The 24,476-nt window shown below is 37.0% G+C and overlaps 5 protein-coding genes and 2 non-coding genes across 9 annotated transcripts; 5 read left to right on the forward strand and 2 right to left on the reverse strand.

The window, feature by feature from the left end:
* Positions 1 to 281: 281 nt before the first annotated feature.
* On the forward strand, positions 282 to 1,842 carry LOC108830823 (uncharacterized). 2 transcript variants are annotated; one of them, XM_018604394.2, is made up of 6 exons: positions 282 to 420; positions 668 to 746; positions 846 to 1,067; positions 1,161 to 1,270; positions 1,388 to 1,462; positions 1,616 to 1,842. In XM_018604394.2, the coding sequence occupies exons 2-6, from the start codon at positions 677 to 679 to the stop codon at positions 1,664 to 1,666; spliced, it is 528 nt and encodes a 175-aa protein (XP_018459896.1). In that variant the 5' UTR covers positions 282 to 420; positions 668 to 676; the 3' UTR covers positions 1,667 to 1,842. The 2 variants fall into 2 exon arrangements, with proteins under 2 accessions (XP_018459896.1, XP_056865657.1); XM_057009677.1 differs by having other exon boundaries at positions 355 to 418; positions 661 to 746.
* A 374-nt stretch (positions 1,843 to 2,216) lies between these two features.
* On the reverse strand, positions 2,217 to 4,099 carry LOC108830824 (CBL-interacting serine/threonine-protein kinase 13). Its single transcript, XM_018604396.2, has one exon. It carries the CDS (start codon positions 4,020 to 4,022, stop codon positions 2,526 to 2,528), a length of 1,497 nt encoding a protein of 498 aa, XP_018459898.1. The 5' UTR covers positions 4,023 to 4,099; the 3' UTR covers positions 2,217 to 2,525.
* A 6,570-nt stretch (positions 4,100 to 10,669) lies between these two features.
* Positions 10,670 to 13,346, forward strand: LOC108830827 (uncharacterized). Of its 2 annotated transcripts, none has more exons than XM_018604400.2 (7): positions 10,670 to 10,802; positions 11,239 to 11,618; positions 11,710 to 11,937; positions 12,020 to 12,374; positions 12,459 to 12,583; positions 12,669 to 12,804; positions 12,885 to 13,346. In XM_018604400.2, exons 2-7 carry the CDS (start codon positions 11,275 to 11,277, stop codon positions 13,122 to 13,124), a joined length of 1,428 nt encoding a protein of 475 aa, XP_018459902.1. In that variant the 5' UTR covers positions 10,670 to 10,802; positions 11,239 to 11,274; the 3' UTR covers positions 13,125 to 13,346. The 2 variants fall into 2 exon arrangements, with proteins under 2 accessions (XP_018459902.1, XP_018459901.1); XM_018604399.2 differs by having other exon boundaries at positions 10,699 to 10,802; positions 11,234 to 11,618.
* A 1,030-nt stretch (positions 13,347 to 14,376) lies between these two features.
* On the forward strand, positions 14,377 to 16,617 carry LOC108854589 (U-box domain-containing protein 17-like). Its single transcript, XM_018628190.2, has one exon. It carries the CDS (start codon positions 14,512 to 14,514, stop codon positions 16,510 to 16,512), a length of 2,001 nt encoding a protein of 666 aa, XP_018483692.2. The 5' UTR covers positions 14,377 to 14,511; the 3' UTR covers positions 16,513 to 16,617.
* A 49-nt stretch (positions 16,618 to 16,666) lies between these two features.
* Positions 16,667 to 21,259, reverse strand: LOC108854588 (RNA polymerase II degradation factor 1). Its single transcript, XM_018628188.2, has 10 exons — positions 20,914 to 21,259; positions 20,660 to 20,703; positions 20,390 to 20,513; positions 20,186 to 20,303; positions 19,286 to 19,812; positions 18,693 to 18,927; positions 18,329 to 18,602; positions 18,009 to 18,167; positions 17,328 to 17,840; positions 16,667 to 17,255 (listed from the first exon to the last, which is right to left on the reverse strand). The coding sequence occupies exons 1-10, from the start codon at positions 21,116 to 21,118 to the stop codon at positions 16,971 to 16,973; spliced, it is 2,484 nt and encodes an 827-aa protein (XP_018483690.1). The 5' UTR covers positions 21,119 to 21,259; the 3' UTR covers positions 16,667 to 16,970.
* Positions 21,260 to 23,676: 2,417 nt separating this feature from the next.
* On the forward strand, positions 23,677 to 23,766 carry LOC130512227 (small nucleolar RNA U31b). The gene has a single exon (XR_008945784.1). It is a non-coding gene; the product is annotated as a small nucleolar RNA U31b (small nucleolar RNA).
* A 39-nt stretch (positions 23,767 to 23,805) lies between these two features.
* On the forward strand, positions 23,806 to 23,891 carry LOC130512172 (small nucleolar RNA Z195/SNORD33/SNORD32 family). Its single transcript, XR_008945732.1, has one exon. It is a non-coding gene; the product is annotated as a small nucleolar RNA Z195/SNORD33/SNORD32 family (small nucleolar RNA).
* The last annotated feature ends 585 nt before the right edge of the window (positions 23,892 to 24,476 follow it).

A 24,476-nucleotide genomic window follows, 5' to 3' on the forward strand; every position in this document is an offset into this window, starting at 1 on the left:
AATAAAGCTTTAATTCAAATATATTTTTGTAGCACCCATTTATTTTTGTATATTGTGTAAAAGACAAATAAACGTTTAATAAAACCCAATTTAATCACGTTAGCTCTTGTGAGCTAGTTGGAGAACAAAAAATTCTTGAAGCCATTTCTTTTTAACTAAAGCTATTTTGGAATTTTTTTTTAATCTTATTTACTCTTTTTAGGATAAAAATGTTTAATTGATATGTGAGACCGTTTTGCATTTCGTAAGAAAAAGAAAAATATAACTGGGCTGGATCTTTTATTACGATGGGCCTTTTAGTATTTGGGCCACGAGCCTATGTTATCATAATGAAACTTTCCGGCGAGTTCTTTAGACTGAATCAGATCAAACGCCTACGACCAAAACAAGAGCGGGCAGAAGAAAGAGACGAGACATAAAGTAAGTTTCATAGATTCACGTCTTGTCCTCAAATCAAATCTTTATCAATAATAATTCATGCCGGAATAATCCATTTAGTTACGGAAATCAGGAACTTGAATCACGATTTTGCTCATCACTTTTGATTTCTGGCTCATTTGGATCACAAAGATGATAACTTTTCTCTGCTTTAGGGCCTAAAATTACGTCTTAGGGTTAGTGGAATCTCACATGGAAACTTTCTCTGTGATGGTTTTTCTGAAAACAGAGTTTGAAGATGGGCAACACTTCCTCGATGCTGACTCAATACGACATCGAAGAAGTCCAGAGCCATTGCCAGGATCTATGTCTGTATCTCTGTCTCTTCGATTATTGATTTTTGGTCCAAATCTTGATAACTCTGTGTGTGTGTGTGTGTGTTTGTTTGTTTCTTGTTGTTGTTTCAGTTGAGCAGCAGGAGATACTCTCTCTGTATCAGAGGTTCTGCCAGTTAGATCGAAACGCAAAGGGATTTATATCATCTGATGAGTTTCTCTCTGTCCCTGAGTTCGCCATGAACCCACTCTCTCAGAGGCTGCTTAAGATGGTTGACGGTTTGAACTTTAAAGACTTTGTTGCCTTCTTGTCTGCTTTCAGTGCCAAGGCTAGTCTTAAACAAAAGGTTAAACGTAAGTAATAAATAATAGTTTCCTTTTTTAAAATTGATTGATTTTCACTTTCTCTCTATATTGTATAAACCATCAGAGTCTTTCATGTTGTAGTGATCTTCCAAGTCTATGATTCGGACGGCAACGGGAAGGTGTCCTTTAAAGACATCATGGAAGTGTTGCGGGACTTATCTGGGACATTCATGTCTGATGAGCAAAGAGAGGTATGTATTGAAAGCTTGCAACCCTTTTTAAGCATATCCACCTTTACTACACTAGATTAGTATGGTTTAGGATCATGAGTATTTTGTATAATACTCCTTACTTTTGGTGGTTTGTAGCAAGTACTGAGCCAGGTTTTGAAGGAAGCAGGCTACACGAATGACTCTTTCTTAACACTGGAGGATTTCATTAAGGTATATACATATATGTTTGATATGATTGTTAGCATTTCAATCACAGAAGCTTGCATGCGACTTAATGTTCTGTCTTTTTTTTTAAACTGATACTTTGTAGTAAAGGATTCTTCTGATGCTGGATCTTGTTTCTTGAATCTGGAATGTCCACAGGTCTTTGGGAGTGGTAAACCGGAGATGGACGTTGAAATTCCTGTGGATTAAGGGGATTTAAAGCTGAAAAATCTCAATCATGTATTTGTCCACTTTGTTAGTAGAATAATCCAACCTTGTTGATTTTGATCAAAATACCATCTCAAGCATGTTTTTGTCAGTCCCAAAACTGACTTCAGCTTACATGTACGAATAACTTTCATCTTAAAAGCATTTTTTTTCTATTATTAGTGAATTGCACTCGGTCGTCAAAATGTCGCTATGGCCATGTCCATCATTGCCTTAGACCACACGTCTCAAGTTGAATTGCTGTTATGATTCCAAAGAAGAGTAGTTGGATCACACGAGAATGCCTTTATATGTTAAAGGACTATTATGTTTTACTAACCGGGTCAACCCGGATGGTGACTAAGGAGATTCGGTTTACACAAACTTCACAAGCTACCTCTCAATTTATAATACCTTCGAATAAAAAATTAGGGTTACTGAAGGTCGCTTAGACAACAATCTATACAGGTAACATTTCCACATTTCAGTTGATCATATAGTATCCCTGATGAAGCATATATAAACAAGACAGTTTCTTTTAAAGGAAGGCCGAGAAAGAATTTTCATTAAGCTCGAGATACATTAGTACAACACATTCCTATCAGCAATCAAACGAAAAACTAGCCTTATAATCGCCAGCAAAAACCGTTTTAACTGCCTTAAGATCTCACTCTTTCTTTTTTCTTCTCTGATCTTCCTATCACTCTTATTACAACTCTCACTTTCATATATATACACATACATAATCATCATCATCGCAGAACAATTAAAAATCAAATTAAATGGTATAGTAACAAAGAATGTTTCTATAGTAATTGTACCTTCTCTTGTTATGTCTTCCCTCTCTCGGCCAACCAGTTTCTTAACACATTGCTTCTTCAACTTCATCTGCTTGGTAATGCATCAGTTTCTCTAGCTGTGGTCTAAGTGCCTTGTTGCAAAACTCTTCATACTCTTCTATAAACCCTCCTTTCTTCTTCACTTCAACCACCACAAGAGACGTCGTCAACTCAAAGATCTCAACCTTAATAGTCAACGGTCCTTTAGCTCCTTCTCTACACCCTTCTAGCCTCACGCTCCAATCCTTCTTCCTCACTGTAAACTCAGCCACCTTCGCGATCTCTTCAAGTTTCGATATGATCTTTGTTACAGGAGCAGCAGATACAAACCTAGCTCCTTGTCCACCTTCTTCAAATAAACCGGAAAGATCCGTGGAGAATGATATGAGGTCAAATGCGTTTAGACTCGCGGGTCTAGGCATTGAACCAATTCTTTTGATATCAAACTCAAGGTCTCCCTCTGAAGATATAGATGATCTGCCTGATGACAATGATGACGAATCTTCTTCGTCATCATTGTCATCATCTCTACATAACTTATCGTTTTCGATATAGAATTTAACATCTTTAAACCCTTTCTTGAACCACCTATGGTCCATGATCTCTGGTATAGTGATCCTAGTATCCGGATTCGTATCAAGAATCCGGTTCATAAGTTCTTTAAGCTCAGGAGAAAACCATTTAGGACAACGAAACAGTCCTTTGTATATCTTCTTATACATAACCAAAACGTTCTTGTCATCAAACGGTAGGTAACCAGCCATCAAGACAAATAAGATCACTCCACAAGACCAAACATCAGCTTTGGCCGCGTCGTAGCCTTTCCTCGTCAGAACCTCAGGAGCCAAATAAGCAGGCGTCCCGCAAAACGTTTGGCATATTTTTTCTTGCCTGAGCTGCTCGGAGACGACGCTGAGACCAAAGTCAGATACCTTAACGTTCCCTTCGTCGTCCAAGAGAAGATTCTCTAGCTTGAGGTCACGGTGGTATACACCGCGGCTGTGGCAGAAGGCAACGGACGAGATCAGCTGCTGGAAGTATCTCCGGGCGGTTCCTTCTCTGAGCCTTCCTCTAGCTACCTTATCGAAAAGCTCTCCTCCTCGCACGTACTCCATCACGATGTAGATCTTTGTTTTAGTAGCCATGACCTCAAGGAGGTGGACGGTGTAAGGGTGGCGAACGCGGCGGAGGATGGAGATCTCTCGTTTTATGTGGCCAGCCATTCCACTCTTCACTATCATCTCCTTGTCGATGACTTTGATGGCGACGTTCTCACTGTTTCTAATGTTCCGGGCTAAGTAGACTTTAGCGAAGCTTCCTTGGCCAAGAAGCTTTCCTATTTCGTACTTGTCCATGAGAATAGAGCCTTGTGTTGTTTTCGGACTCCTAGGGCTCTCTGGACCGGTCTCTTTCTTCACGTCTTTTGTAATGATTCTGCCGAGAAGGCCCTCCATGAATCGCAGCGGTGTTTGGCCGGCGATGGGCAGAAGTGGCACCTGAGGAGACAGGACTTGAGCCATCGTTGGGGTAATTAGACTTAACAAGAAAACGAAACCAAACAAAGAAACGAACGAAAATAAGATATGGTTGGGTTGTCTTGTCTTGGTGGTGATGGTGTCTTACTTGCCCATTTCGTCTTCGTTTTATAACAGTTTTCGAGTTGAGCTTGTTGTATTTTTCTATTATAGAATTATATTTTCAATAATAATCTGAAAAAGTCATCTCATTTACTTTTATAAACTATTGCTATAGTGATGTCTAAGTTTTAACCTAATCCAGTTTTCTTGTGCCAACGGATGAACACGTTGGATGGATTATCGAAATTATCTTAGAGACATATATTAAACTAATATGGTTTATCCGATACGCCATAAGTTGCAAAGTCAAGTTTACGGTATATTCTGATTTGCTAAGGGACAGATAATAGGGTGGACTTATCAAACCTGTGTGATTCTTGTCGATAAGCAGGTAATGATGGTTAGGATGTCGTCACACATCCGTATTTCCTCAGTATAAACTGGATTTTTGTGATAAGTAAGAACTAATGAACTATATAATCTGAAAGAAATATTTGGGGTGGTATTTGTGGGAACCACGTGGGTGTTGCTGAGCAGGTGCTGACTGTAAGTCGTCGACTTCACGTTGCCAACAAAAGCCAAAGCTATAGAGGGACTCCAAAGAGTAATTGTGATATCTCATATATGATGTGTATTGTGTAAATTAATATTTCGACTTGATTATCTTATAGTTTATTGTTATCGTCCAGATAACTGTCATGAGTATGGATGGAAATATTATCAATTGGTTAGATATTACTCTTGAGAATGGTTTAAAATGAGCCAGACATTACTCTTGAGTCTTGACAATCGTTTTGAAAATAATAACGGTGATAAGCCAAGATACAAACATATATGGTTACTGCATTAATATTTCTTTTGTCAAGAACATCAAGTTAATGCAACTATTAAAGCTTCATGGTTGCATTTACTTGGAAACTAAAAAGCAACAAAACTATAAATTTACATTAAGTTGCGTTAATTAGAACATGGACATCCAGAAAGCAAATTAACACATGATATATGAATGGTGGATATAGGATATTCAATCTGGAGATTTTCAACAGTAGTCCATACTAATACCTAAAAAGACTTCTCATTGAAAAATTTATACCTTGTAATATTTTCAGAAAAGCTTGTGCTAAAATTTATATTAAAAATGTTTATGCGAAAAAACTGAAATGCAAGCACGACGAAGGTTTATCCTGTTTCGTATATTTATTGAAATATAAGAAAACACATAAACTAATGAATATAACCCCCATGACAGAAGAACAAAAGATCGATGTGAAGGCCACGTTAAGATTCACATTTTTGGATAATGCTTATCTTTGTGTAATTACATAAATAATTAAAATGAATTATCCAAAAGAATGATTCAAACTTCGTAACTAGTGAATGTGTAAGAAGCAAAAAAAAAAAGAAAACGTGTAATGAAGAATTATGTTAGGGTTGGTCAATAGTGATATCCTTTCGAGAGAAGGTCAATGAGTTGTTTGAGTCACTGCACAAACACAATGATATGTATCCGAGTCTGATCAGATATTGCATACATCGAATATGACCCATGCTGCCATGCATACCAAATAAGCCACACGGGCCAATTACATTATTGCATATGCATAAAATCAACTCTTACTTATCATACAAAAACAAATAGTCCAAAACTTTGAATGAATTGTCTCTATAATATTTCTTTTTTTATCATTAATGGGGCGATCCCCACTTCAAGCAAAATTTTGTTATTGTTGTTTACCAACATATAGTTAGATATTGATTTTATCAGAACTTTTATCGTTAAGTCATATCCACATAAAGCATTGTGCTTGGTTCAAGCTCAGAGGTCAGAGCAAACAGGTAATGAATTCAATTCCTCGATTGTTATTAGCTTACTAATGATATTTATGGATTCTGTATTTAACGCTTTAACTTGACCAATCTTTGCAAGATTCAGCATTAAGTCAAATCTTTACAGATAAATCTCGGTGTAAATCTTGCAAGTAAGGGAAAATACATTGGAGGAGAAGACTATACATGTGGAGAATCTTGCTGCATCTTCATGGCTTTTAAAAGGATGGGCGGTTACTACCAAAACACATCAAAGTGATTTGTCAGTTATTAAGCCTATTTGTTGGTAATTTTAGTCTTCAACTCTGACTCTAGACTATATGGAAAAGTTGGAAGATGATATAATATAAGTTCTTAGATCAAACTCCGATTAATAGATTAATAGATGGTTAAGTAAAGAACAAATTATGATAGTTTTGAGAGATACTCACCAACATACATACCTCGTATGATAGTTTAAGATCCGGAGATTGATTCACAAAACCTAATAACTAATAAAATAAAACAACTTCCCTAGAGATATTGGAGAGATATACTGTTTTGTATGGGATGAATTGCGGGGCAAATCTCCTTTGGCAGAGGCAGAGAAGCATTTTGCTTGCAATTCAAGCAATGCTAAAAACATCTGCCATAGGAGTATTCGCCCAGTAATCCAGCCATACATTGATGAATGATGAACCCTCTTTCTTCACAAACATACATCTTCAATACTTTTAAATATGTTCTAAATATTTCACACAACTACACCTTATTGTAAACTGGACTAGCAAAGTATATATATAGTTGATGAAAGTGTCTGTAATGAATGCATTTAGAAAGCATATTCTATGGCACATCCAATCTTTCATATAGCATATGTGTCTAGTATAAACCTAAAGACCAACCCCTTCATGCGGTCCTCATGCTTCTGATTCGGACTTTAACATCTCTTCTTTTTCCTCATTCAACGTCCTTTTTATCAGTACTGAAAATACTTTGCTGTGTATTGCATACGAAGTTTTGTGATTCATGTTTCTAATAGGTATTGTTCCATAGTATATGCTCCTGCATCAAGGTTTATAAATACATTACAAGGTTTGCTTTTTTTATTTGAAGCAATCAAGTAAGAGAGGGAAAAAGACTAACATTTGGTAGAAAAGCATTACAGGGTGAATCCTCTATTGGCAGGAGACGCTGATGACTCAATACATTTTGTCATCATTTTCCTCTGCCAAAGGAGATTTGCCTAGCAATTTTTTCCTACCTAGCTATATTCATTTCTCTAGTTTACTAAACCAAGACTTGCGTAGTCTAATGCTTTGTGTTAAAGTCGTTATATTACTATTCAATATTCATGCTTAAACTTTCATACAGATAATGCATGTATGCATGTTGTTGACAGAAAAAGTTATTGATTTTGATTAAGAAAGAACTTGTTTGATTTGTTAACAATGTAGTAGATACAACAACTATAATATTGAAGCATCTACTCATAGTCGGCTACTTTCTTTTAATTCGAACCTCATATCTTTGATTGAAGCTTCCACACACTTAGCCAAAGAATGATGTTAACCCTAAAGAGAATCCGAAAACCAAGTTCAAAAGTCAAGTTAAAGTGATATATCGGTTTTACAATTTTATACTCCCTATCACAATAGGTGAATTTTAAGGTTCTTACACATTGAATAAAAAATTACAGATTTTTATTCAATTTTTTTTTTGTTTTTCTAAAAACATCAATAACTACAGTTAATTTAACCAATAAAAATTATACAGAATAAATGGTCAAAAACATCAGATTACATTTAATTTTTACATGGTAACTTGAAAACATCACTTAAATTAAAACAAAAAAATTCTTACAAGATCACTTAAATTGATACGGATGAAATATTTTTTTAAACACAAAAAGAAATCGGTTTTATAATTTTAGTACATAGGAATCTAACATGTTTCTGAAACAGATTTATCGTAAAAATGGTTTAAGAATCCTTGGTTCCATTGATTAGTGGAGAAAGAAATTTGATTTCCACTAAGTAACTAACATTTGACCATATTTCTAGTTGGAAACATCTAACTTGATACGTTTTCTAACATTTGGCCATATTTCTAGTTGGAAACAAATAGTAAGATACTATCTAAAGCCAATATATATGCATCGTCAAATAGCTAATGACCAAGTACAATAGCATGTAAGCTAATGTTAATTTGTTGTGGTTGGATATACTGAATGAATATGCTGTCACTGCCTGACGCATATAACTTTTATCTTTAGCTTTTCTAAAGCCATATCGTAAAATCTAAAAGGTGCTACAAGAATAAGATATACAAAGTATGAATTCTGTTGAAGTATTGGAATTAATATTCTACAGACTAGTGGGCTGATTAGTTAAAATAAGATTCTATACCTTAGTAGTAAACTTGACTTAAATATTTAATATTCTTTTAATATCCTGAGGATATTAGTACATTAGACTTCTTTAATTGTTCTTATGGATAAGTGAAAATTGTGTAACTGTGAAGGTGTACTACAATTGATGAGTCTTTTTTTTTACCAAGACAATTGACGAGTTAATATCTAGTTTTCGTGTGAGATTTCAACTTAAAAGGTTAGTTGACCATAGAGAAGAAGAAACACTTATTTCTCAAACCTAGAGTGTTGGTTTGTTCTATCTGAATTTCTAAGCACAAACAAATAAATAAAGGAGTTGATATACAGGTTTTAAACATTGCAAACAATACAAGCCAGAAAAGTAGACAATGTTGAGAAAAAAAAATTGTCCAAAAGAATCTAATGTTTTAAGTTTTCAAACTGGCAACAAAAGAAATAAAATAAAAAGTTTGTGGGGTTTCAATATAAAAACATGGAGAGTACAATACCATGGATCTTCCATTTCTAAAAGAATCAGTTTCTAGTTAATATAAATATTTAATTTCTAACTATTACAAGTTGTCCTTCTCAAACTTTTTTGGCAATTCAAAGGACTATTTTATAGAATTTAACCATCTTAGTTAACAATTACTAAAATCCAAACTCCCACCCCCAAAACCAAAATAGTGACACAAACCCATTCATCTAAGGAAAAAATATATATAAACGCTTGAAAAGTTTTATTTTCATATCTTAAAATTCTGGAATGTTAGGTACATGTTGTTTGACTAGACATTTGTCTAGGCATGCAACCAATAAATCATCAGCCTTTGATAATGCTTTTGCTTATCAACAACCTATACATAAATAGTTATACGATTTTAATACGCCATCTTGGTCATCTCCCAATTCGAGTCTATAAAGTTTCTTAATGATAGGTACCCCATTGATTTATTACAAAACCTATTAGATTTCGAGCGGTGAAAATAGCTTAATATCATAAGTTATAATAAATTATCAAGTAAAGTAGGACATAACTCTAGAGACTCAATGCTCTGGTGACCGTAAAATATGGGGGAATATTCCTTAGTAGATTAATTATATATGCGTACGTATGTGAGATTTTATTCTAGATCAGAAGAAGGATAGTGCCATTGAATATGCTTCTTGCATGTTATATATAAACACAATACAAAGAATTAGTTTAGAGCTAAAAGATATATGGAGAAAGGTGCAAATGCATTACAGGGCAAGATCTCCTTTGGCAGGAATCTATCTCCATTTTGCATATGCATATATGTTTGTGGTGAGCTCTCTGCCAAAGGAGATTTGCCCGGTAACTCTTTTGCGCCAATGTTTTACATAGCTTTACTTTTGGTTATTACATTTTTACATTTTTTAGTTGAAAAGGACACTAGCTCTTGGATCCGTAGCTAGTCGAAGTGTTCACTAGTTCTGGGATCCATATCATGTTTTTTATGTTTCAATTACTACTCAAAATCAAAGAGGAAAGTATATATATAGATATGGCCAAACGTTTTTTTTCTTTTCCGTTGCCAGATGTAAGTGGATGCATGAAGGTCTTGTATGCGTGAAGCGGGCAAGGGAAAACATAAGTTATGTACTAACTTATTAATTTCACATTTTGCCATCTTTATTTTTCTGTTTTTCTTTTGCTTACTTTCTAATTTAAGTCGCTTGACATGACTTTTTTACCATCTGAAAATCATGATTTGAAAACTAGGAGTTTCATTATAGGAGAGTATTCACAACATTATAAACATGAACTTCACATCAGGCATGTCTTCTCCAAGATTGTGCATGTCAATGTTTTTAACCTCAATCGAATTTTTGGGATGCATAACATTATCTCTTTCTCAGTCATGCATGTGTTTTTTCTCTCTCGGTTTATCTCTCTTTAGTGTTTTGCTTTGATACCAAATGTGTAATGTAATGATAGAGCGCTTGGCAAACACTTCGTCCTCTTATTTGATCATAAACGTGAATGGCTTATATATATAGCCTTGTGACATCAAAATGCAGCAAAAGGTTGGTTCTTAACAAAATGGAACAACTCAAAGACATAAATCAAAACATAAACGACTAATTCAAATATTCCATTCTTTTGTGACCTTTTAGAAAACACCTAATATGTTTAAATGTCGTTCAAAAGTCAATGTTACAGTTGTTCAGATTCACGAACAACTAACAATTGTTGACTTGCCTGCCTAGTTGATAGATAAAACAAACAAAAAGGAAAATCAGAAAACAACTTGTGTATACACAAATAAATCTAAAGCCCATTAAACAAGGCCCAATCTAGATCCAAGAAAAAAGCAAATCCGACGTGGCAAACATCTATTGGTAGCACTATCGTGTCTTGCATCGCATCGCCACGTCTATGCACTAATCAGAAACAATAAATAAAAAAACAAATAAATAAATATCGGTGGCGACCTTCGTCTTTCGTTGACCAAACAAAGCTACAACGCTCTTTGCTCCGTGTGAAGGGGAAGAAAATCATCGGTGCCGTCTGTTTTCGAAAGGTTCATCTCTCTCTCAGCTTCTCCTTTATTATAATCTCTTCTGATCTCTGATTCTTTCTCTTACTGATTATTTTCTTTTCTCCATCGTCATTTGTGAGTCTTTCTTCAGATCTGTGTTTTTGCTCCTTTAGATCTGTTTCGCCTCTGTTCTAGTTATTGAATTAGTGTATTGGTATGATAGATCTGTTTTTTTAGATCAAATGTGCATGAGATACATTATCATTTAGCTCTAGTCAAAGTTAAAGTTTCAATTTTTGTTCTATCCCACCACTCGTATTGATAATGGGTTACGAGAATTGTTTAAGCTTCATTGACTGTAGTTCGTGATTGTTCGCATGGATGAAAAAAGTTTGAATTTTGCATTAAAAAGTTTATAACTTTATGTATAGTTTTTTTTTTCATAATTATCTGACATCTGATTTTGTATGTAGAGAAGTTGGATCAATTCAACGTTTAATAGGATCATACTAGAATGGGAGGAGGGTTTAGAGTATTGCATTTGGTGAGGCCGTTCTTGGCTTTCTTGCCTGAGGTCCAGAGTGCTGACAGGAAGGTGCCTTTCAGAGAGAAGGTTATCTACACTGTCATCTCTCTCTTCATCTTCCTCGTCTGCAGTCAGCTTCCTCTCTATGGTATCCACTCCACCACCGGTGCTGATCCTTTCTACTGGATGCGTGTCATTCTTGCTTCCAACCGTGGGACTGTGATGGAGCTTGGTATTACTCCTATCGTCACCTCTGGGCTCGTGATGCAGCTCTTGGCTGGTTCTAAGATTATTGAGGTTGACAACAATGTCCGTGAGGACCGTGCCCTCTTGTAAGTAGTCTTGTTGTTGTGAAAAGCCCTAAAGCTGTGTGGTCGTGTGAGTTCTTATTCTTTGTGTTTGTGTTTGGATTTGCTTTTGTAGGAATGGTGCTCAGAAGCTTCTTGGTATTCTGATTGCCATCGGCGAGGCTGTTGCTTACGTTCTTTCCGGAATGTATGGCCCCGTTGGACAGCTTGGTGTTGGAAACGCCATTCTAATCATCCTCCAGCTCTTCTTTGCTGGAATCATTGTTATCTGCCTTGACGAGCTTCTTCAGAAAGGATACGGTCTCGGCTCAGGAATCTCCCTTTTCATCGCCACCAACATCTGGTTAGGACGAGTTCTTTCCTTTCCTTTTATAATCTCTACGTCCAGATCATTTCTGATTACATTTGAATCGATTGTTACGCAGTGAGAGCATTATCTGGAAGGCATTTAGCCCAACCACCATTAACACTGGCCGTGGAGCTGAGTTTGAAGGCGCTGTCATCGCGTTGTTCCATATGCTGATAACTAAGTCCAACAAGGTTGCAGCTCTCCGCCAAGCGTTCTACCGGCAGAACCTTCCGAATGTCACCAACTTGCTCGCCACTGTCTTGATCTTCCTGATTGTCATCTACTTCCAAGGCTTCCGTGTGGTTTTGCCTGTGAGATCAAAGAATGCCCGTGGGCAACAGGGTTCTTACCCAATCAAGCTGTTCTACACCTCTAACATGCCCATCATTCTCCAGTCCGCTCTCGTCTCAAATCTGTACTTCATCTCTCAGGTACATACATCCCATCCACTTCACTGTAGGTGTATAGTGTGACTTATTTCCACAATAACATTGAGTCTCTTCTGTTGTCAACAGCTTCTCTACAGGAAGTTCAGTGGAAACTTCTTTGTGAACCTTTTGGGACAATGGAAAGAGTCTGAGTACAGTGGGCAATCTATTCCAGTTAGTGGTCTGGCTTACCTCATCACTGCTCCAGCAAGGTAATTGCAAAGTATTTGTTTTAATCCATCAGAATGTTATATGCATCAACCAGTTCGATGAATATATGTTACTATATGGTTGCAGCTTCTCTGACATGGCAGCTCATCCGTTCCATGCTCTGTTCTACATTGTTTTCATGCTCACTGCTTGTGCTCTTTTCTCAAAGACATGGATTGAGGTCTCCGGATCTTCAGCTAGGGACGTAGCTAAGCAGCTTAAGGTAATAAAATCATAAGTGCTCCCTCAGTACATAAGCTGAGTTCGTAAATGGTGTGCTGAGTATTTGATATTACATGACAGGAACAACAAATGGTGATGCCTGGACACAGAGAGTCAAACTTACAGAAGGAGCTGAACAGGTATATCCCAACAGCAGCAGCTTTCGGAGGAGTGTGCATCGGTGCATTGACCGTGCTGGCTGATTTCATGGGAGCCATTGGGTCGGGGACTGGGATTCTCTTGGCGGTCACAATCATATATCAGTATTTCGAGACGTTCGAGAAGGAGAAAGCAAGTGAACTCGGCTTCTTTGGGTTCTAAGTTTGGCCTTGAAGTTGTTAAACTTTGCTTAGGCAAAAGAGCAGAGAAGGCACGCTAGCTTAGCTTTCTGTGCCCAACCTCAAAAAGGGTTCTAACAAAGTTTGGAGTAGTCCTTTCTTGTTGTTTAAACAAAGATTTCACTTGTAGTTTTTTCTTTTCTTTTTTTTTAATACAATTTATGTTTTTTTGTTGCATTTATAAGTTAAAAACCTTTTGGTGATAGACACTTTTCTAATGTATGTTTCTAGAAGTTCATGACCAAATAAACAATTTACATTTTTTGAGTTAAAAGGCAATTTATCTCTTTGTAGCAAGTATGAGAAAAAAAAATGTCATCAAACCATGTTTAGAGGTTGTGGAAGCAGAAGAAACTCTATGGTTTTGACAGCAATCAGAGTAATGTTAACTATACCAGCGAATACATGATAATGGTTATGACTCTGTTACAATGTTTACATGCTTAAACTTTGACTTCAGCATTCATGGTCTCTACTCTTTCATAGGATCTAACTAACCTCCAACAGTAAAGACAGAAAGTCTTACAACGAAAAATTGAGCTTTGCCAAACGCGTTTCAACCCCTTTCATTAAGCTTTTTTTCTTCCTATAACAAATTTCTTGTCTGAAATGGTTGTTGAATAGTGACCACACATAGCATACATATTTGGTCATTTGATTTGCGTTGAAAACTACTTAAACAGAAAGCTAATACAAGGCGGAGCACAGAGCAAGAGTTTTAAAAATACACAGGAACTGTTGCTTCTTCTTTAAGTTTTAGTTGCACTGATCCAAATTAGAGTTTGCTTGTTCCATAAGTTAACATAAAGTGATAAATACTCTCACAGTTAGAAATCAAATAACCAGTAACCAATATAACCGGTTAATCAGCTTTAAAGACGAGCAGTCGAGTACTAATGGATTTTGACACCAATCAGATAACAACACTTGATTGTTCTAAAGTCTCAACTACCAGCAAATACAGAGGATGGTCACTGTGATACATATGGTACACAACGTTACATGCTTTACACTTTGACTTCTATTCCAGCATTCATGGTCTCTATACTCCATTGTAGAGAGAAAAGGTATAGGAACTTTCCTTTTTTAAACGGACTATCATTCTAAATAAATTTCATTTAAATATTTATATTAATAAACTGTCAAACGAGTTTTTTTTTGATAAATTAACTTAATACAAAGACGAATCACTCGTCAGTAAAAAGTAACAACCATTTATAAATACAATTGCACTCTTGTAATTGATGTTTCTACCTCCAACACATGTCCTAACAGACATCTTAAACGTACTTTGATTTGCTTGTTATCTTGTAAAGAAGAAAAGAAAAGCGCATTTGTCTCAACGAGCCTTCATTGTAATCTTCCGTCACATGGCCACTGACTCAGCAATGTTCGCATCCTCACGCCGGAGGCAATCGCCGTCGCTGGAGGCGTTTCTATCACCCGTTAACCTCTCCGACGTCCCTCTCCTCCAAACACTATCTTCCCTATCATCAGAAATACTCTCTTCCTTCAGCGACGCACGTTTCTCCTTCCAACGCAGAAACTCACGCTCCCTGATACGTAAAGTCCACGTCATCTTCGTCTTACTCCAACAACACCTCGCCCCCGACGAGCCAAGCTTGGATCCTACGGCTGTGCTCTGCTTCAAGGAGCTCTACCTCCTCCTCCACCACTCCAAGTTCCTCCTCCGCTACTGCGCTCGCTCCTCCAAGCTATGGCTCTTGCTGCAGAGCCCGTCTCTCTCTAGCTTCTTCCACGATCTGAGCAGAGACTATTCCACCCTCTTGGACGTTCTCCTCCACGTCGATAGTCTCTGCCTAAACGACGACGTTAGAGAGCAAGTCGAGCTCTTGCACAAACACCGCTACGTTGACGATAACAACGACGAGACGCTGCGTAACAGACTCTATTCGTTTCTAGACGAGTTCGAGAACGGGAGCGTGCCAAACTCCGAAGAGCTTAGCTTCTTCTTCTTTGAGAAACTCGGGATCAAAGATCCTATAAGCTACAGAGACGAGATAGAGTTTCTTCAAGAACAGATCAAAAGCCACGGTTGTGACTTAGAGCCGACAAGGTCAGTGATCAACGGATTTGTAGATATCACACGGTACGTTATGTTCCTCTCATTCAAGAACCAAGATGGGTCCCGAGACGTTAAGAAACAGAGGAGAAGTTTGATCTCTGAGGAGATTAAGGACACGTTCACAACGCTTCCAAAGGATTTCATCTGCTCCATCTCTCTCAGCATCATGAACGATCCTGTGATAGTCTCCACCGGACAGACGTACGACCGAAGCTCCATCGCTAGGTGGATTCATCAAGAAGGTCGCTCTACTTGTCCCAAAACAGGACAGAAGCTAGCGGACTTGTCTTTTGTTCCCAATCTAGCTTTGAGACACTTGACGAAGCTTTGGTGCCAAGTAAACGGTTTGTCTCAAGACTCACCACCTAAACCTAAAGAGTCTCTCCCTAAGGTGTTGCAAACGAGAGCTTCGATGGAAGCAAACAAAGCGACTATATCGATTCTTGTGCAGAACCTAGCACACGGGTCAGAGTTGGCTGCAGGAGAGATCCGTGTTCTCACTAGAACAGTAATGGAAACACGTGCGTTGATCGTGGAAGCAGGTGCAATCCCGTATCTGCGTAGTCTCCTCAAATCACAAAACGCTGTTGCGCAAGAGAACGCAGTAGCATCCATCTTTAACTTGTCCATCGACGAAGGAAACAAGAGTCTTATCATGGAAGAACACGACTGTCTGGAGCCGATAATGAGCGTTCTCGTCTCTGGTCTTACGATGGAAGCTAAGGAGATAGCAGCAGCCGCGTTGTACACTCTTTCATCGGTACATGATTACAAGAAAACGATCGCTAACGCTGACGGCTGCATGGAGTCGCTGGCACTGATGCTGCGAAACGGAACGGTTAGAGGGAAGAAAGATGCTGTCTACGCTTTGTATAACCTATGCTTGCATCCGGATAACTGCAGCTTGATGGTGAAAGGGGGAGGAGTGTCTGCTCTCGTGGGAGCTTTGGCGGATGAGGCTGTAGCGGAGAAAGTTGCGAAAGTGTTGGGTGTGGTGGCGACTCAATCTTTGGGAGCAGAGACTATAGGGAGAGAGGAATCAGCTGTGAATGGGCTCATGGAACTGATGAGATGTGGAACACCTAGCGGCAAAGAGAAAGCGATTGCGACACTCTTACAACTCTGCACAGCAGGTGGAGCGGTTGTGACTGAGAAGGTTGTGAAAACACCGGCTCTTGCGGTCTTGACGCGTCAGCTTCAGCTCACGGGTACAGATCGAGCCAAGAGGAAGGCGGTTTCACTCTCTGAGGTCTTTAAGGGGTGCGACCAAAACACACAGAGATAAAAAAAAAAAGGTCTTGTAATAGGGAAGGGAGATTATAGAACCGATATTGTGATATATTAACTAATATAAGTACTAAACAAGAGTGTTATGAGCTGTTAACATCTCTATCTGCATGTTTACTGCCATCAGAACTGAATCCAAAAAAAGTTGAAAATGTTAAACAGAAAACAATGATATTATACAAGGTGGAGCACAGAAGCAAGAGCTACAACAGTCATGGGAACTTTTGTTTTTTGTTTCTTTGGTTTTTAGTTGCATTGATAAAGATTAGAGTTTGCTTGTTCCCTAAGTTAACAGAAGATGATAAATACACTCACACAGACACTCTGAAGATCCGTCCTTTTTCCCTCTTCAGCCTCCCTACCCAACAAACTCAAATAAACCGATAACCTGTATAACCGGTTATCAGCTTTATAGTACACAACCATGAGGCCTGAGCGGTGGACTGAAACCGCCACCTAGTAAGAGTTTTGCCATAGGTGCTGCTGCGGTGTTTGCTTTGAGGGCTGGCCTTGCGAGCCACCTTCCCTTGGGTTTCGCTGTTGGTGCTCTATTGACATTCCGGTTTGTGACTGATAGTAGTTTGGGTAACCGAGCGATCCATACTGCTGTTGCGCCTGTTGCTGAGCTTGTCGGAGTTGCTGAGCTTGCTGTTGTGCTTGAAGGTTGTAGTACGCATTGCTCTGGACACTCGACATTGTTTGAGAACCAGGTCCATGAAGCCACACAGCCGAGTTTTCATTCTGAGATCAAACAATTTAAGGTCAAAACAAAGATCTTACAACATCGTTTCCATTCCAAAATGAGAAACATACCTGCTGTTGTTGTTGTTGGTGTTGTTGCTGAAGTGACAAAAGATGGCTGTTCTGTTTGTATTGTAGACTAAGAGCGTCTTCATAACTAAGTGTTGCACCGGTAGGAGCTGCCTGTTGTTGTTGTTGTTGGTTAAGAGAGAAGTTTCCGGCTCCAACATTGCTCGAATTCCCGAATCCATATGGGGAGGAGATGGGGGCGGACTGAGGCAAACTACTGGGGGAAATGTTGTTTTTGTACTGAGGAAGCAAAGCGGCAGGTGACTGGTGGTATGAGCTATTACCAGAAAATGCTTGCTGGAAAGCCGAGGGCATGTATGGGTAGCCCTGAGGCATCAAAGGGTAACTGATCATGTTGGCAAAGTGAGTTAGAGGCACAGTATGCTGAGAATAAGGGTGCATTGGAAGCTGTTGAGGTCCTTGAGGAAGAGCTGGTCCAGTAGCAACATTGGCACCGGGTAAGTTCTGCTGCTGGCTTGGCTGCGTTGTTTGAATACCACCACCATCTCTTAGCGCCTGCGTGTAAGAAAATATAACCAAACACTGTAAATCGTACAGTATCCTAAACAATATAGATGGATTGACTAACCACACATTGAAACATGAAAGACTGCAGAACTTCCAACTTTCTATAGAAATACAAAGTATGCTACTTGATTAAAAGAAGTGTTTCAGTCTGATTACCTCTGGCATAGAAATGCTTTGGTCATTTAGTGAGTAATCGTTGCTTCTTGACGGCATAGACTGCGCCCCTGGGAAAGTTGAGTACTGAAGCTCAAGCTCTCTCGCACTTTGTGCTGTTTGTCCCAATAGAGTGTTTGGAGTAGCGTCTGAATACCCTTGCTGGAAACAATGATGTCAACAAACAAAGAATTAAAAGGATATCATTAGCATCAAACAAAACTATCTTTTGGATTATTCGAACAGTAATCCATACTCTAAAATATCTTTAAAATACATATAAGCTGTGAAACCTTGGGCACTGGGTCGTAATATATACTTACCATCACATTTGTTAATGAAGCAAGATTCTGCATGCTTGTCTGTGAGGTATCAAATGCATTATTTGCCTGCTGCTTGGCATTTTCATACGCATATTCTTGATCAGATTGAGCAAACGAATACTGGTTCTGCGGATGAGCAGTTTCGGGGTTTTCTGGTAACAAAGCTTCTTGCTGAGGTTCTGAAGAGTCATCATAATTTTCTGCAGTAGACGCATGGACCATATTTCCATGGGACGTGCTTCCTAGTTCCTCATCTCCATAGAACTCGGTATTTCTGTGCAGAAGACGATCAACAAATGGTGAGTACAGATAAAAAGAGCCAACAAACTATTTAGAAACGAAAAATCAGTAATAAGAGGCATGCCTAGCATCAGCGTGTTCAATCTGTGGAGCTACGTGAGATACTTCTTCTAAGTTGTTGTTCAAAGGTCTTGATCCAAAGCTTCCAAAGCTCAACTGTGAGCACTCTTCTGAATAAATTAGCAGATGATCTGGAATTAAGACAGCAGGTCTATCCTCCTCATGAGAGGAGTATTTATCATGGTTTTCTATGCTCAATTCTTGAAGGTTAGCAGCAACAGCCGAAACATTATCTTCATCTGCAAAGGAATATTGATACGCGGAATTAGACAACATCAACAGCAAAAAGAAAAGATAAGAGAAGGAACACAGAACTAAAAAAGTGAAGTTAAGCATAAACCAAGTACACGAGATGCTTCATTAGCCTACCTAACTTTCAAATTAGAAACCAAAAGATTCTACACAAGCTTTTCAATTCTAAAGCGGCTAATATGATCAAGTAGTAGAGAGACAAGGATTCATCAAAAGAAAATTCAATGAAGCATCTGCTAAATTATATGCCATTATGATCCAAATAGTGTGGAACCAAGGTCGCGCACGAGACATCAATTCTTTTCTAACCATGTCGGAACCACTTACACAAAGTACAATTCTTACCTTTTTGGTGCTCAACAGGATGGTTTTGCGTTTGGTGTTCGTATGGAGTATCATCAAACTCAGATGACACTTCAGATTCATCTTCTGGAACAACTCCACCAGCGATAGTGTCAGCCTGCACACCATCTCTTCCAAGATTTCCAAAGGGACCATTTTCTGCTAAATGTGTATCTTCCAAGTGGCCCTTCAGTTGTTGATCTCCTCCACTGGATTGGAGATCTGCTGGACCATTACATCTCGCTGACTCAGTTGGTGCCACTGATACAGCAGAGGTGCTGGCGGCCATTGGCTTCTCAATTGAGGGCCACTGATCTTTTACAGTTTCAGGCTCCTGGTTTACCTCGGAAACCTTTTTCTGAGAGTTGGTTGTCTTGTTATGAGGTCTACCCATCTTCACAATGTCAGCCATAGACCTCTGACCTGCGGCTCCAAACCATGGAGTTTGCTGTACCGGAACAGGCTGTGATGATGTTATTCCACCACCCGAACTAATAGTTGGCGGTTTACTTTCCACGGCAACAGAATCACTGCATAATATATAAAACATATATGAGCAAACATACAACTCAAATGTAGAGATGAACAAAACTATAATTCCCGAAGTGAAGAACCATGACTACAACTAGCCTAATCATAGAAACTCTATATCCAAATACATTGACACTTTTACTATGTTATAAATTTCATTGTTTTTACATAAATTGAACATCAAGCCATTTAGAGCTAAAACCAATTAAAGCTCTGTTTATCACTGTAGACACTTTTGTACGAAAAGAACTTAACTGGTCATCAGACCACTCTAAAACACAACCTACGTTTGGTTGGTCAGAAGCCTACTAACTAAATATCCTACCAATTGAATCATTACAAGAAAGATGAAGTGTGAACTGAAGGGAAAACCTGTGTGGTATCTGCTGGTGGCTCGAAACTCCAGACGTAGAAGAAGAAAAGGAACCTCCATATGTCTGCTTCTCGCTCTCTCTCTTGTTTGTAGTTTTTCCTTGGAAACTTCCCGACTCTGAACAAAAACAAAATATACATATGAATTAAGGAAACTATCCGATCTAGTATCCTAAAGGCTAAAGAAGAAGCGTATATACATACCAGTAGAGTTGAAGGAGGAAGGTCCAGTTCGTCGAGGTCCTCCATAACGATCAGAACCACCTCTAGTCCCACGGTTGTAACTGTTGTTGTAGCCTCGTGGCCGGGAATCCTGTATATCCCTAACCTGAACAGTAAATTAATTAAATTAGATGAGAAAAGTTACAAAAATACAGAGTTTGAAGGCACTGAAATTAATCATTCGAACACACATAACTGTCTGAACATAGTTGTTGTTAAGGAGATGACATCAAAAGAACATATAATCTTTACCTCTTTCTTCTTATCCTTTTTGCTCTTGACCTCGTGAAAAGGATCTGAACAAGTCAAGAAACAATAATCAGTATCATGAAAGCTAACATAGTTCCAAAATGGCATCTTCTAAAAGCTTCAAGGAGAAGGGACCAAAAATGCTGAAAAGACGAGACTTTTGAACGTCTAATCCAAAACCCTAATCTTGCAAACCCTAATTATCTCCGATTCACCTGAAAAAGGAGGAAATTGAAAAAAAAAAAAAAAGGAGAGACCTTGGGAGAGGAGGCGATGGACGGCTTCGTTAGGATCCATCCCACACTCTTTGAGGGCGGCGTAGATCTCTGCGTCAGGGCAGTTCACGATCTCTTTCACGCTCTGTATCACCTTCCTCGACCCAGACGGGATATCTGAAACCCCGTTATAGCTTTTCTTCCCTCCGCCGCCACCACCACCACCGATGATCTTTACGCCGCTCATCTTCTCCCTCGTTAGCTCTCTCACACTATCTCTCTTAGAATCAGATCTGAATAAAACAAACTCTCGCAAAGTGATGGAGAAGAAGAAGAAAAGAAGCAGCAAGGACGAGTTTTATATCTGTCCTAAAGAAAACCCTCTCTCTCTCCTCTATGATAATTTTTTTTTTTTGGGTTAATAAGACCATCATTAATTAGACTTATCCACTCTTGTTCGAATAATCAAAATCCAAATGTTATCCACTATAGTGTCGACGAAAGGACATATAGTTATTTTTTTCCTCTTTATTTAGCATATATATATATATACTTTTTCTTGTGTGTAATAACTAATTAATTACAAAACTAGACCTTGACCCGCCCGACCGGGCGGGTATTTATTTTATATTTTTAGTTTTTTATTTATATTAATTGATATATTTGGAATATTTAGACATAATAAAGATTAAATTTTTAATTTATGCAGTTTTAATAAAAAATAAAATTAAAATTTTAATAAAATATTCTGATATTTTAAATTTTCTAATTAAAATAATATAGGGTGGATTATAATCTTTTCCACTTCCAAAATCTTAGCATCCCTTAAAAAATTAAATAAAGTTATATACACGTAAAGTATATAAACATATTTGGAATTATATTTTATATTAAAATAAATTTGTTAAAGAAAAATAATTTTGCAATGTTGTTATTTATTTCTAGAGTTTAACCCGAGACCGTCTAAATATTTGCTTTCACTTTAATTTTTTCTTTGTAAAAATGGTATATATATATATATATATATATTTGTGTAAATTAAAATGTATTACATAATTGTTACTATCACATTTTTATTTATTACTTTGAGTAATTATATTTTTGTGATTTTAATCGTCTATTATATCACAGTGCATCATAAAAATCCAATATTTACAATTAATTGGACTTATATTATGAAAGCAATTACTAATAATTTATTAATAAATTATTTTATATTTTGTTTATATGTAATAATAAATTTTGGGACTTTTAAGTAGAAGATTTTGTTTAATGTGTGTTATGATTAAAACCAAAAAATAGGAAGGCACAAGATTTGCTAGTTGTTAGTTCGAATTTTGTGTTTAATCATATATTCGTATTTAATTTAAAACTTAGTGGTTATATATGATTAGAAATTGGAAAGGCTAAGATTATATACTAATTGTTCCTTGATTGTAGGTGTAATTCGAATTCATGGAAGAAGATTTTTGATGGCGAGAAAATATACATAAATAAAGAATATAACATATGAAATAGAATAATTAGCATATAATAGTTTGTCACATTGGAAGAAAGAATTAAGATCTTATTCATATCGTTGGCATGATCATGAAAAATGTTTGTTAGTTTATCTTTTTTCGATGAGTTAAATTATTCATTTAATTTACATAACTTTGCTGTTGGTGCAGGTTAAATAAACTAAAAGACAGGATTAGCATAATATAAAATATGGTTTGATGTCGATATTAGAGGACAAATGATTTGGTGGGAAAGTAAACTTTATTACTTCCATTGTTTGTTTCGGTCATTAGGTGTAATTATTTAAGGAAAATATTAAGGGAAAAAGACAAGTATTATTAAAGACAAGCATTTAATAAACTGGTTAAGACAAACATTTTTTTAAGAATGTTATTAATAGGTTCAGTGGCATGTAAATGTAATTAACATTGAAAACTCATGGCCATTTACTAAGTGTACTTCTTTTTTAATAATAGAGATTTATTATTTTTTTAGGTTTTTTTACAAAAGAATATGTGTTTACTTTGTTTTGTATTAAAAAACTTGATATCGAATGCCATATATATGAGTAAATCTGTGAATACTCTATTCTATTCATATTATTAGCATTTAGTTTTTTTTCTTAATTTAGCATATAGTTTTTCGTGTGTATCTAATTAATTACAATTTTTTATTATATTTTATGGATGTTTTAATTTATGGTTTGTTATTTATGTACAAAATCTTGATATTTAATTCCATATACATGAGCAAATCTATAAATCTAAGAATGCTCTAATCTATTCATTTATTAATTAAGTTTTTTTTAGTAACAGATCAGTTGCAGATTCTTTTGGGATGAATGGGAACTCAATAGTTGAAAATAAATGGAACTCAATATTTCTTGCCATATTCAATATTTCGGATACTTTTTATATTATTTAATTTAATATTACTTTGTCATTAAATATTCATCTAGAAGGCACACTATATGCTGTTAAGCAAATCTCATTAGCCTACAATAATGCAACTTTTTATTACTCTAAAAATGTTATAAAATAATAATAATATGGATATGGATGTGAAAGAAGAAGATTAAGGAACATGGGCCTCATCAGCATCAAGCACACAATTCCACAAGGCCCATGTCAAAAACGAAATTTTGTGCTTCATAGTAAAACCCTAGACCCCACTAGCTTCGTGTGACTGGACTATATATATAACGGCTAGGCTAGTCTTCAAAACCAAGCAACATGCGTATGTTCTCTGTAGTTAGTATGTTATCTTTGCTATGTTATCTTTAGTTGTTCTTGATGGTGGTTGGTGGAAAGTGATGATATGTAATTGTCGCCCCAGTCTTAGTTGCATTCATTACGATGGTTGCAACATGGTGATTGACTTTTCAGTATCTGATTTCATCAATATTTCATTTTGGTTTATTTGATCTTTTAGAAGAAGAGGAATGAGGATAATTATCCAACGTCTATTTAAGTCTGAATAATAGTGTTGAATCAATGACATGCACTACCATCTGACTTCTTCGTTATCTAGCTTAGTTTTCTACAATATCAAATCTTTTGTTTTTGGTTTTTCATTGATGAAGATTTGGTTTATTGAATGAATATGCCTTTGGTATCTGATGTCCAAAGTTATAAAAGTAGTTGGACATTTCGTAATTAAAGGCGTAGATTGAATATCAAAACAGGTTTTGCGACACTGATTGCTTTCTCTTGATAAGCTTTCTGTTACTGTACCCCTGTTTATATCTTACTTTTTACCACTTATGAGTATCGTTATTTTTTGTTTCACTATGTTTTTCTAAACATGTTGGTGTGCCTTCTTCATATGAACTCAAAAAGAATAACAAGAGACCGTATAACAATAGAGTCCCTAAAAGTCTTGAAAGACGTATTACTATACCAGACTGTTGTTGGTTTAAGGAAGCAATTGTTTTTTTGTTTGTCTATTCAACCCTTCCTGCAGAGTTATGAAAAGAAGAGAGGAGTCTCGAGATGTACTTAATTGGTCAGGAAAACATTAAAACGTTTGGGGATTGTGTTCTTGTCTACGAAGACTATGTTTCTGTCTACAAAGAGAAGCTCTAGTAATGTTAGTTTCGCACATGT

Source organism: Raphanus sativus, chromosome 4, assembly GCF_000801105.2.
Source record: "Raphanus sativus cultivar WK10039 chromosome 4, ASM80110v3, whole genome shotgun sequence".
In the NCBI taxonomy this organism is placed as follows: Eukaryota; Viridiplantae; Streptophyta; class Magnoliopsida; order Brassicales; family Brassicaceae; genus Raphanus; species Raphanus sativus.

What these genes read in the sequence shown, in the direction of transcription:
- LOC108854589 (XM_018628190.2), top strand. Translation starts at nt 14,512, where the DNA reads ATGGCCACTGACTCAGCAATGTTCGCATCCTCACGCCGGAGGCAATCG.
- LOC108830823 (XM_018604394.2), top strand. Translation starts at nt 677, where the DNA reads ATGGGCAACACTTCCTCGATGCTGACTCAATACGACATCGAAGAAGTC. An exon ending in TCTTAAACAAAAGGTTAAAC is followed by an intron (nt 1,068 to 1,160) that starts GTAAGTAATAAA and finishes TTCATGTTGTAG; the next exon opens with TGATCTTCCAAGTCTATGAT. An exon ending in TGTCTGATGAGCAAAGAGAG is followed by an intron (nt 1,271 to 1,387) that starts GTATGTATTGAA and finishes GGTGGTTTGTAG; the next exon opens with CAAGTACTGAGCCAGGTTTT.
- LOC108854588 (XM_018628188.2), bottom strand. Translation starts at nt 21,118, where the DNA reads ATGAGCGGCGTAAAGATCATCGGTGGTGGTGGTGGCGGCGGAGGGAAG. An exon ending in TCCTGTTGAGCACCAAAAAG is followed by an intron (nt 18,928 to 19,285) that starts GTAAGAATTGTA and finishes ATTCCTTTGCAG; the next exon opens with ATGAAGATAATGTTTCGGCT. An exon ending in ACCAACAACAACAACAGCAG is followed by an intron (nt 17,256 to 17,327) that starts GTATGTTTCTCA and finishes GTTTGATCTCAG; the next exon opens with AATGAAAACTCGGCTGTGTG.
- LOC108830824 (XM_018604396.2), bottom strand. Translation starts at nt 4,022, where the DNA reads ATGGCTCAAGTCCTGTCTCCTCAGGTGCCACTTCTGCCCATCGCCGGC.
- LOC108830827 (XM_018604400.2), top strand. Translation starts at nt 11,275, where the DNA reads ATGGGAGGAGGGTTTAGAGTATTGCATTTGGTGAGGCCGTTCTTGGCT. An exon ending in TTCATCGCCACCAACATCTG is followed by an intron (nt 11,938 to 12,019) that starts GTTAGGACGAGT and finishes ATTGTTACGCAG; the next exon opens with TGAGAGCATTATCTGGAAGG. An exon ending in ACGTAGCTAAGCAGCTTAAG is followed by an intron (nt 12,805 to 12,884) that starts GTAATAAAATCA and finishes ATTACATGACAG; the next exon opens with GAACAACAAATGGTGATGCC.